The sequence below is a fragment of the Megalops cyprinoides genome, chromosome 3, assembly GCF_013368585.1.
Source record: "Megalops cyprinoides isolate fMegCyp1 chromosome 3, fMegCyp1.pri, whole genome shotgun sequence".
Lineage (NCBI taxonomy): Eukaryota > Metazoa > Chordata > Actinopteri > Elopiformes > Megalopidae > Megalops > Megalops cyprinoides.
Window position 1 is genome coordinate 14,818,209 of NC_050585.1, and position 12,289 is coordinate 14,830,497.

At 51.2% G+C, this 12,289-nt stretch overlaps 1 protein-coding gene across 2 annotated transcripts in view; it reads right to left on the minus strand.

Moving 5' to 3' along the window:
* The window catches only part of LOC118774333 (huntingtin-interacting protein 1-like), a 43,258-nt gene that overhangs the window by 4,643 nt on the left and 26,326 nt on the right, over positions 1–12,289 (minus strand). For both annotated transcript variants that reach the window (XM_036523633.1, XM_036523634.1), the window contains exons 9-27: positions 12,094–12,151; positions 11,616–11,691; positions 11,255–11,398; positions 11,049–11,146; positions 10,782–10,854; positions 10,157–10,340; positions 8,228–8,316; positions 6,979–7,095; positions 6,742–6,843; positions 5,967–6,161; positions 5,551–5,698; positions 5,363–5,449; positions 4,833–4,940; positions 4,244–4,380; positions 3,927–4,037; positions 3,531–3,589; positions 3,024–3,117; positions 2,828–2,928; positions 1,515–1,620 (exon numbers count right to left, since the gene is read on the minus strand). In XM_036523633.1, the coding sequence (XP_036379526.1) occupies positions 1,515–1,620; positions 2,828–2,928; positions 3,024–3,117; positions 3,531–3,589; positions 3,927–4,037; positions 4,244–4,380; positions 4,833–4,940; positions 5,363–5,449; positions 5,551–5,698; positions 5,967–6,161; positions 6,742–6,843; positions 6,979–7,095; positions 8,228–8,316; positions 10,157–10,340; positions 10,782–10,854; positions 11,049–11,146; positions 11,255–11,398; positions 11,616–11,691; positions 12,094–12,151 (2,087 nt within the window). The remainder of the gene's footprint in view (positions 1–1,514; positions 1,621–2,827; positions 2,929–3,023; positions 3,118–3,530; positions 3,590–3,926; positions 4,038–4,243; positions 4,381–4,832; positions 4,941–5,362; positions 5,450–5,550; positions 5,699–5,966; positions 6,162–6,741; positions 6,844–6,978; positions 7,096–8,227; positions 8,317–10,156; positions 10,341–10,781; positions 10,855–11,048; positions 11,147–11,254; positions 11,399–11,615; positions 11,692–12,093; positions 12,152–12,289) is intronic.

Consider the following 12,289-nt stretch of genomic DNA (forward strand, 5'->3'; position numbering starts at 1 on the left):
GAAGGACAGAGGAGGAGAGGATGACATCACAAAAGCTCCATGTAATTATATTCAATAATAATAATAATAATGATAATACTTGCAGTACTCAATCTCCTCCATCAGATGGCCCACAGATCGACAGGGCTATGTCTTAACAAGAATTGTGTGTGCTAAATGCCATATTTTGAGATGAAATAGTAAGTAATAACTTGTCATACAAAAGACTAGCCACTGAAAAAATCCCAGATGTACAATACTTGTGTACTCTCACGGGAATACCATCTCCAGATTGCAGCTGTAGAACAATGCTAGTGTTAAATTAATGAAGTACTGGGTTATTCTACAAACAAGATGGCTTCAACTTTGTAATGCCTGTAAAGGTTTAAATTTTAATGAACTATAAAATTCTAGGGCTTCATATCAGAGATCATATACAGATCATTTAAAATATAACCCTGCTGATTATTGGAACTGTTAATAGTCTTACAGTGAATTTGGTCTCATCACTTTTCTGTGTATTATCCATTTACCTTCATTTGACCATGTAGGTTCACCCAGTGCACTTGCTCCTAAAATAACAACTCGGCCAGTGGGTGGTGTGCAGACAGGAGACACACTCATTTTAATGCTACTGATGGTGCCAACAGCACCTCCCACACTCTTCACCATACTGCACTTTGCTCTCCCATGTGCCCCCTGCTGCTTTTATGTGGTATGTCAGTACAGAGTAAAATCATTTTTAAAAAGCCGGCCGACGCTGATGTGTTGTAGGTGAGGTCTTAACCATTCTACATACTGAATGGTGGCTAAGAAAGAATTCTTTGACGGGTTGGGCTCCATAACACTGCAAATGTCCATTGCAGGACCTGTCAATTCTGGCTAGAGTTAATTCAATTCCATTTATATTAGAGGAACAACGTATGGGCCTTAAATCAGGAATTGCAGATCTTACAAGGGCCATAACCCTAGCAGGTGGAGATTAATCTATTTTTACTGGCATCTTCATTTGAAAATGTCACTGCTAAATTCTTGTCATACTGTCGTTTGGCCACTAGATGGCACTTTGAGTTTCGCTTGAGACTGTAAACCTGCTCCTATCAGCTGCTTCCCCTTCATGTATCCTGCAAATGCACTGCTCTAGTCTACATGACAGCTAGAGCCACATCTTAACATACTACAACCACAGCTAATTGGTTATCTAGAGTATTCCTATGCAACTTTGATAGTAAGACAAAAGTCAGCCCCAGGCAATACAAATTGATAGTTCACAGGCAAGATATCTATTTGGTATAATGAATTAAGCGGATCATACAGTTACGTCAAATTTATATAGCTGATAGACATGAAAAGGGTAGTAAACTACACAATTCTATATGTCTGTTATGTGCAACGTATGTGTGTATGTGTGTGTGTGTGTGTGTGTGTGTAATGTATGTGTGTGTGTGTGTGTGTAATGTGTGTGTGTGTGTGTGTGTGTGTGTGTGTGTGTGTGTGTGTGTGTGTGTGTGTGTGTGTTTGCGCCTGCAGCTCACCTTGGATGCAGCCACCAGCTGCGCAGTGCTGGCTGCGATTTCATGGGAGCACACCATCAGCTCCTCAAACTTGCCCTGGCCCTGCACCACCAGGTCAGCAGCATCCCTGTCAGAACCACACGCGGTCATGAATCACAAGGTCAAAGGAGCATGACCACCCGTACTTACCGCACGCGATGACCGCAGGAGCCACACCCTCAGTGAATAATGCTCAAAACGAGGGGGGTCGAAAAACACAGCCTGATGCTGACACTGACTTTACAGACAGGGCTCCCGGTCTAATCAGTTTTAGCCTACATCTTCCAAGACTTCTCAATGGGGTTTTTATGGATGCACTTCTGACTTAAGGATTGTTTTTGTTGCTGCGATTGTCAAATTAACATGAAAGTGGACTGCTTTGAACATGGACCTGGGGAAGTGAATAGTTTTCAGAATGTACTGCTTAAGGTACAAGCCAGTACTGACCTTGCAGGACCTGAGTACAAATGACGTCAAGCTTGTGATTTAGTGAGAAAGACAGACCTATTTCTGCTTGCTGAAAGAGGAGAGAGATTTACCGTTTTTTGAACATTTTTCAGATTTGAGCAATTTTCCACAAGTTTTAAAGGGCAGTGGGACATTTGACCATATTTCACAACTTTGAAAGATGAAAATACTTTCAGAGATTCTCCAAGGACAGTGGGGAACGCGCTGTGAGAGCAGCCTCTCAAATTTGCCACTGGATCAACTGAAAACGTTTTACTCTTCAATTTCCTTAACAAATGAAACACTCAGCATTTACTCATCAAGGCAATGGCTAGGAAAAGTACGCGGAACCGACCGACAGCTAACAATAACTCTGCATGTCCCCTTTTCAAATGATGTGACAAGCAAATCAAATCAAATCATTTGTGAGTAAATGGCTTTTCAGAAATATAACCACATCAAAAAGGGCACTCATCTGCCAAATATCAGTTTATAAATAATTCAGTTCGTGGTCACGTTGTACCGGGCCTCTGAACTCTGGAAATCCAGGCCAGACTCTAAATGCTTTCAGCTACATGACTCCTGATAAGGCTGTAAAACGAACCCATTCTCCCACAGTTCCTGGAAGCAGGACTGATAGCGCTTAATTAGAAGTGATGTCACGGCTGGCCAGAATCCACAGCAGTGATACAAAGGCTTGAAAACCTTTAACACTTTCGTGGTGCACCTAATAAGCCTTATGAAGTCTATTAATAGAAGCTTTGAATCTATTTATTTGTGTTTGGCAAACAGAGTAAGAGTGATTTGAAAAAGTGAAATATACCAAGAACAAAGACGTGTAGACTTACACCATCACTGTGGCGCCCCAGCCCACTGCCTTGGATGCCGAGATCAGTCCTTCTGTCCACCGCGAATTCTTGGCGTAGAACTCCCTCATTGAAGCCGCCCCCTGGAGGCGAAAAAGAGAACTGACCCTCACAACTGCTCATTGGGAAGCAGCCAGCTCCCTTTCCATCCCCGCCCCTACCTGAAGCTGTCACTCACCCTGCCGCTCTCCACAATGTCCCTCTGCAGGTCTTTAGAGGCCAGCACCAGCACTTTGATGGCCTGCATCAGGTCAGTGCAGGAGGCCAGGATCCTGTAAACACGCCCAGAGAGGTCAGGCTCCACAGCGGGCCCCAATTCTTGGTCTCTAACCCCAGCCCCCCACCCCATGTCTAACATCAGTCCCTCAATACCTGGGACTCTTCTATGCAGAAAGAGTAAAGCCAGAAGACTGCACACATATCATAATCCAAACAGAACTGCTGATGGAAGCACGTCAGCATCTACAGTTTCAGCTGCTCAAAAGGTGACTGCCTTCTCAACAGTTAGTGTCACCTAAGGCTCTCTTTGCCCATATGGTGGCTTTGTTAACATACTGCTGTTGGACACACACCAGGATAATTACCCAGGAAAGAAGGGAAATGTGCAGACAAAAAGAAGGAATAAGCACACAATATTGCGGGAAGAAGAGTTGCCCTTCAGTGGTCAAACAATGAATTAACTGACCTTTCGTTGACCTCCATTTTAACCCCTGTGTCGACAGCTCGCGACTTGCTCAGCATTTCCTGTCAGAAGGGAGAAAGGAAGCGCTCACTTTAGAGAGAGGTTCCTGCACTGGGACTGTGGGATTTGCCCCTACGATGTCAGCGTTTCACAGTGATCGCTCCGCTCCAAAGACTCCTCTAATATATGCCTGCTATCAGAGAGCAACTCGGACAGAGCCACATAAATCTCCATAATCCCACGAGTCACTGCCATTAAAAGGCAGGAATATGCTTAGTAATCGCAGGGATACTGCTGCTGCCATGCCAGCATTCGGCTCATTCCCCTTCCCCCCACCCTGTCTCTCTCTCTCACACACACACACACACACACACACACACACAGGGACGAGCTCCCTACCTCGATCCTGGCAGCTGCAGACTCCACGGCGGCGGAGGTGGCGGCCATCTCCTGCTCCACCAGATCTCCCAGCTCCCCCTGCTGCAGCTCCAGGCCGCGCGGCCTCAGCTTCTGCAGAGAGACGCGGCAGGTCGGAGTCAGGCTACACCGACACTCTGCTGGCGGGGAGCACGGCTCCTCTCATAACCCCTTTACTTAATGATTCTGATGAGCTCAAGAACAGGAAGGCGACAGCCCTTGTGTGAATGACAGGGAAGGCCAGCCCCTGATGATTCAGGCAGACAGTGTATTGTCAGAAGCGGATTGGCTCAGCTCACCTCGGCCATGGCTTTGATGTTGCCCAGCGCCGTCCTCAGCTTGGCGCTGTCGGCGGCAGCCAGGGTCTCCTTATCCTTCAGCTGGCCCAGCAGCACCAAGGCCTCGGTGCCACACGCCTTCACATCCTCCGCCAGCGCTGCCAATGCACACCGCAGTGTCATCTCTCTCTCACACACACACACACACACACACACAAGCTTCCCTCTCATGCACATTTACACTCTCATCCTACATGGTAACAGCAGTGCTCATGCCTGTCTGGTTGGAACTGATCGGCTACATCTTCCTAGGACGCTAACGTCTCTAACTTACTTCAGACGGATGACTGAAAGCAGATTATTGTTAACGTGCTCCACTGCAAATCACTGATATATGTAAGCGAACGCCCCCGCACGCCACGAAATGGTGATTACTACAAATGGCCTGCGTCTGCCTTCCACAGACCACACACAGCAGGCTCAGTTTAACACTCACGCTCAGACAGAACACCGCTAGAGACAAACCCAGGTCAGAGCCCAGGTTCTGCGGGACAGGGGCATGGCCTGGGTGTGGTGGGCATGGTCAGGTGGGGCTGGGGGCGGTACTCACAGTCGCTCTGCTCCACGGGCACCATGTGGGATGTGGCGCTGCCCTGCACTATGGTGTCGCTGAGCAGGTGGGCGAATTGAGCTATGGAGCGCAGCATCTCGGACACATCTGCAGGGAGAGAGCGATCCCTGAGATCACTGAGAGATGCACAACTCACACAGACTCCACTCCATCAACAACACAGGGCCGCATACACTAGCACTGGAAAAAGCACCGGCTGGATGCTCTATGAGGAAATCAAACCAAGGAAAAGCTTCTGGTGAAACCACCAAGTACTCGCAAATGTGTCTTTTAAGGCCCAATCACATGGTGGGAGCAACTAAATTTCTTGCTTATTTTTCACTTGTGTTGTACTCTACCTCACTTGTAAGTCACTTTGGATAAAAGCGTCTGCCAAATTAATAAATGTAACTGTAAATGTAAATATAAATGCTTTCCACAAGGTTACAGTAAACCACTTGTACTTAGTAAAGAGAGCCAATAACGACTGTTCAGCTTTATACAGCACTCCAGCTGGTTGTGACACTCACCTGTGTTGTCAGACAGGTAGTGATCCCTGGCAGCCTGCAGCCTGTCCACGCAGTCCAGCGCAGTCTCGCACCTGGACACCAGGTAATCTGTAGGAGAGGGACAGGGTGGTCAGTGTTCTGCGGGGGACACTGCGGTTCTGGGCGGCCCGGCTGAGGGAGGTGCAGAGAGAAGGGGGGGGTTCACTGACCTGCGGAGCTGGTGCAGCTCGTGTGTGCCGGGTCCTCCAGCCGGGTCAGAGAATCCTGTATGATCTGCTCTGCCTCCTCCAGCGCCCCCTGCAGGGCGGCCCAGCGCGCTGCCACCAGCTGACTCTCCAGGGCCTGCTCCCGGCTCTCCTGCACAGCGACAGCTCTGTTCACAACAATGCACTCACACTGGCTGTACACACTGCTAGCACAGTTCAAGGATACACCCACTACACTAGCTAGCAGCACACACACAGACAAACACACACACACACACACACACACACACAGACAAACACACACAGACACACATGCACACATACTATACTAGCCTTGAGTAGACAGAGTACAGTACACCAGCCTGCAGGGTCGCACACGCACACACACACACACATGCACACACACACACACACCGTACCTTCTCGTTGAGCTGGTTCTGTAAGGTCTCGGCCACCTTGACCCCGCTCTCCCGCTCGCTGGTCAGGCTGCCCTGCAGGCGCTCCAGCTCCGCCCCCAGCCCCGTCAGCTCCGCCTCCTTCTGCGCCACCGTCTCGGCCAGCTGCGTCCTCTCCTCTTCCAGAGCGGAGAGCTGCGAGCTGAGCTGCTCGTTGGACTGAGGCGCGCGGGGGGAGAGCGGGAGAAAGTGAGGGGAACGCGGCGTGACCGGCCCGCTGAGCAGACCCTCTCTGCCCATTCCCCCCCCCGACTGTGGCGGAACCTGCCGCACAGCTTTGATCTGCCTTCTTCCACGGTAATAACACTCATTCTACGGTCGGTTATCCGCGCTCAGATTGCTCACTACAGGGGGCCCTCTCCACTGGTGGATTTGCAAATCGCAACTTCAGACGATCATGCCAGCGAGCGTTCCCTGTCCTGTACTCACTGTTCCAGGCCACAGAGCACCACGCCAACACCTCAGATTTACCTCTCACATACGTCTGCATTACCACAAAAACACACACGATCTTTGATCAACTTCATTACTATTCTGTTTTTATACTGAAAATGTTGTTTTTGTGTTGAGAACATGAGTCTTGGTACAGAACAGTACTAGTGGATTTGCCCATTTACAGGGATCTGTAGAGCAAAAGCCCCCCTTAAACAGTGGGGATAAATTGCAAGCAGGTGCTGGTGGTTTGCGGTGTGAGTGTTCCCATAGGTACAGTGCTGCAGACACAGGTGAGTGGGCCCACCTGCTGGGAGGATGTCATGCTCTCCCTCAGGCTGTCGAGCTCCTCCCTGCTGCTCTGGAGCTCCCCCTGCAGGGCCTGCAGCTGCTCCGCCTGCTCCTGCTCCTGAGGACAAAGAGCACACGCTCAGTTAAGGACCAGCACGCGTAACACACACACACACACACACACACACACACACACACACAGAGGACAGACTGAATATCACATGTAGCAGCAGTGCTGGTGTGACTCCCTCACCCGCTGCTGGGCCTCCTCGGCAGCAGCCTTCACCTTCTCCTGCATCTCCTTCCTCACACTCTCCACCTCGTCCTGCGCCGCCCGCGCCACCGTCATCTGCCGGGTCACCTCTGCGTTCTACACAGTGCGCACACACACACACACACACACACACACACACACACACACACACACACACACACACACACACACACACACACACACGCACACGCACACGCACACACGCACACGCACACACACACACACGGCATCAAGGACATTACTGCATGCCTGCTACCTTTCTGCCACTGCTACTCACTAACCCCTTGGTCACACTAGCTACAAGAGACAGCGACAAAGCGACCGGCTACCATTCATTTTCGATCAGAGTGGGCGTTTTACAGCGACAAGTGACAAGTGGTCGTTATGCCGTCAGCTAGGCGGGGCCAAAATAGACGAGAAGTCTATTTTATGCAAATGTTGAGCGATGCGACATGGCGACTGCCAATCCGAATGAAGGCAACGTGACGTATATTCGTTGGTTGCTCAACTCGAAAAAATAATCCAAGATGGCGGAATACGGTCTCAAACAGCTGTATTTCTGTATAAATCTAATATGGTTGGCATTTTTCTTTTTCATTTTGTAAAAATTAGCGAGAAATAAACACTTTTAAATGCAAAAACCGTGTTTTTGTAACCGGATAATACCTCTGTGGTGATTTACTGGGTCGATCTCCCTGCCAACTATCGATACAGGAGCGTGTCTGTCACGTTTGTAACCAGGTAACTACAAGCTAGGCACGCCCGGGAACGCCCATCAAGCGACAAACGCCAAGTGCTTGTTGTCCTCATTTGTAGCTAGTGTGACTGAGGGGTAACTGACTGATGAGGCCTCCACTCCACTAGAGGAAGGTACCTCATACATACACAACATCAGGCAACAAGTTCTACATGGAGGGCACTGCACTAGTCTGTGGAGCATTTGGGACAGGTAGAGGAGTGCTGTGTTATACTGAGGGGGTTTGCATTAGACCAATGAGGTGTTCAGATGTGTTGAATTATATTGCATTAGACTGATGGGGTGTTTGGATGTGTTGGATTACATTGTGTTAGACCAATGGGGTGTTTGGATGTGTTGAGGTCCACTGCATTAGACAGAGAGTTTGGGTGGATCAGATTGCATTGTATTAGACTAAGGGGGTGTTTGGAGGGGACGTGTGAATATGTTGGGGTTGATGGCGATTGTAGCGGGCTGGCCACAGTGACCTACCTTTCTCAGCAGATCAGCGTGGCTCTGCACTAGCGCCGTGTACTTCTCCTTCAGCTTGGTGTAGCGCTGCTCGTTGGCCTGAGCCTTCCCTGCAACACGAGCCCAGCCAGCGGTCAGCCCCACCGGTCAGATGGCACCTCCATCCCCATCATCAGGGGCTCAGACTGCAAGCCGTTTCTCAGCTTGCTCTAAGCTTCAGCTGCTCATGTTACAGGTTTATCACAGTCATCAGTCTTCTGCACAGTCCTGAAGCTTTATTAGCTAAGCAACAATGATCTGGTCAATGCAAGCCATTGTGCATTGTTGTGAGTATAATTAGCATTTCAAAATTTCTTTTCTCCTGTGACTATGCAATTAAACTTTCCTATGTTAAAAAAAAAAAAAAGAAAATGCAAATGATGTTTTAGTGTAATCAAAGTCAACTACAGCTGACTACCGGGATCGTGTCCTACATAAACACAAAGTGGTTCCAGTTGTTATGAGACTGCCTGTAAACTTGGCAAGTCACCCAGCAGCATGAACTTTACCGAAATAGCCCGCAGAGGTAGTCTGAGGGCACTTTGGATTTGTAATTTGAAGGAGAATGTGTGTGCTGCGTGCGCACACACACACACACACACACACACACACACACACACACACACAGTCTGCAGCAGAGCTGCTACCCAGGATGGCTACTGAGGAAACAGATATAATACTGCTGATATGAGGAGCAGTGATGTTTCAGGAAACGTGATTCTCCCAGATCCTCCACACTGCGCTCCTGATAACCGGCTGATGCTGGTCTGGGCTGCATGTGGCAGCTGGCCTAAACTCAAATGCAGTGACGACCCTCCCCTCCCTCGATCAGATAACTGATCCAGGACAAGCTAGTGGTGGGCCATACAGAGTATCCCCTACAGCACAATACTGTTCTCTCAGAGTCTTCATGTAAACCAGTCAAAGAGCACTGCTTTCACTCACACTAATTTCTTAAGCGGCAGAAAGGCTCTGAACAGGTGGTTTATATTAAAAATGCCAGCGGCCTCATGAATGACCTGAACAGGTGCAGACAGTGTGGTTTTATATCTTCATATGCCAACAGAAGGAGTGAGACAGGGCTTCCTGAAAAAGGCCACTGGTTTGACAGCACCACCCCTCTCAGATCTGTAGTGTGTTAAACAGCAGCTGAGAGGGTCCAGCGGGCTCTTCTGAAACACGCCTCATTGTGAAGAGGCTCTAGAGCATGAGATTTCAAGGATCATCAGCAGCAGGAGTGCACAGAACACCGCAGCAGCAGGGATGGGGAACACGGCTGTGTGTGTGTGTGTGTGTGTGTGTGTGTGTATGTGTGTATGTGTGTGTGTGGGGGGGGGCAAGGATAAGGAGAAGGATTTCGGAGTACAGAATGAAGAGGGGTGTGTGGAACGGCAGGCTAAGGGTGTGGGGTTTTTGGACAGGGGTGAGTGAGTTGAAATATGTGAAGGGATGGGGTAAGAGCGTAGGGTTTTCAGGCAGGGGAGAGGGGGCTGAACTGTGTGGAGGGATGGGGTAAGAGCATAGGGTTTTCAGGCAGGGCAGAGGGGGCTGAACTGTGTGGAGGGATGGGGTAAGAATGTAGGGTTTTCAGGCAGGGGAGAGGGGGCTGAACTGTGTGGAGGGATGGGGTAAGAGCGTAGGGTTTTCAGGCAGGGGAGAGGGGGCTGAACTGTGTGGAGGGATGGGGTAAGAGCGTAGGGTTTTCAGGCAGGGGAGAGGGGGCTGAACTGTGTGGAGGGATGGGGTAAGGGTGCAGGGGTTTGGGGCAAGGGTGTGGAGGGCTGAATTCTGTGGCGGGGTGGGTGTTAGAGTCATACAGTCTGGCACGGACAGGAGCAGGAATGAGAGTGTCTGGGGTGGGGGCAGAGGGGAGGGAGGAGGGAGGGAGTGGGAGGGAGCGGGAGGTCTCACTCTCGATTTCAGTCAGGCTGCGCTGCTCCTTCTCCGTGTCCTCCTTGACCCGGCGCAGGTCCTCCAGCTCCGCCCGCAGGAACTCGCTCTCCCCCAGGGCCTGCTGCTTCAGGTGGCTCTGCTCCGCCAGCTCCGCCTCCAGCTCGCTGACACGCCCCCGCAGAGCCTGGCACAGGCGTGCGCTCTGAGGGAGGGCGCACAGGGAGAGGGGTGAACGGGGGGAGGGGGGGGGGGCACATAGGCAGGTTAGTATTGGCTGGGAGATCCCTGTATCCTATATGTGTCTGCATTTTTCACACACCAGCTTTTTAACGGCACGTGCTAATTCAATGATAACTGCAAGGTGACCTACTAACTGTAGCAGAGAGCAGATACTGACATCTTCTGAATAAGTACATGATGCAGATGACCCATGAGACTAAAACTGAATTTAAGGGCTTACTGAATGAAAAACTGGGAGAAAGAAGAAAGAGGCAGCCCACTTCCTGGTCACTGCAGATAGGGTGTGGTGGGGCAGAGGCCCCTCCTAGCTACATGCCTCTCCTAACCAGACCTCCCTCCCTCTCCCCTGTGCCTCCCTTCTGGCCCTTTTCCTGCGCCTCCTTCTTTCCTTACTCCTCCTCACCTCTGCTCTGAAGGACTCCAGCTCCTCCTTCAAGGTCTTGAGCTCTCGGGTGAGCTGCTCGATCAGACGGTCCCTGGAGGGGAGGGGAGGGGAGAGGAGGGGAGAGGAGGGGAGAGGAGGGGAGAGGAGGGGGTGGCACTTTACTGACTGCAGGAAATCATTCACCAAATTCACACAACTGACCTACAGGAAGGAGCGCCTGGGACTGCACGCGCTCAGAGCGGCCCGCGTCTCAGCTCCGCGGGGCGGGAGAGCCGGCGCCCTTACTTGTCATCCTTGTACATGCCGTTCTGACTGTTGAAGTTGAAAGGGTCGGAGGCAGAGGACGTGCCGAAGATGTCGTCAAACTTGTTCTCCACGGAGCTCTGTAGGGGAGGCAAGGACAGGGTCCGGGTCAGGTTTTACTGCCCCGAACCAAACGGCTTGGAAGTGTGGCCAGCGCTCGGGGGCGCGTGGCGGGGCGGGGCCGGTACCGGCTGGGCGGGGATGTCTGTGTCCACTAGGTCCTCGGTCTCCACCACATGCTCGCTCTCCGGGGACGACGCCTCCAGGGGGATGACCACCACAGGGCTGATGTGCTCTGACAGTGCTGAGGCGCGCAGGAAATTTGGGGGGTTCTGCAGACAGTGGGAAGAGACCGAGGGACACCTCAGAACCAAGTGGGTTTCTCCTGTTGTGATGCAGTGACAACTCTTCTAGAATACAACGTGGTGAATTTTGCCTCTTTCTCTCTGTTTCTGTCTTTGGATGAGAGTGGGTGTGAGAGGGGGTGAGGTAGGGAAGTGGGAAGGGTGGAGCAAAGACAGGAGGAGGGGGTGGGGCTAAGGGGCTCACCTCGGGTAGCTGTGGGATTTGAATCAGTCTCTTGAAATACTGCAGGTTACTGGAGCGGTAGAACAGACTCTTCAGCCTGGAAGACAGGCAGACACACAGGAGGCTGGGTATTGTCTCCACACTTGTGACAGGCTGTTTGACATCTGTTGTTAGTATCTTTTTAAATATGAATGAGGCCTCTGTCTAATACACAGAACGGCATTTAACCGGCAACGCCAGGGTTGGGAACGATGAGCAGTGTTGGGGGGGGGGGGGGGGGGGGCAGGCGCTATCCAAGGGAGCTGGTGGCAGTGGCAGTGCCAGGTGTGCTTCGGTAGCGTACTGTCAGATCACGAGGCCTGCAGACTGATGTGTGTCTACCATACTGTCACAGCAGAGCACACCCTGCTATCATTGGACGGCAGACTGATTGGCACCTGAGCATGCCCTCCCCACGACCCACCCCCCCAACCCAAGACCGGTCCCCGGGACAACCCACTTCCTAAACTGCTCCTGGAAGCGGTCCCTGTGGCCCTGGAGCGTCTCTGCGGGAAGGCCTGTGGGACGGACAGACAGACGGAAAGAGCAGAGTGAGTCACAGACAGAGTGGAAGGAAACATGGCTAGATAAGAGTCTTCCCCCCTGAACTACACCAGCCCTACAGTGGGAGCCTAAAAGACTAAGGATGGCAGGGA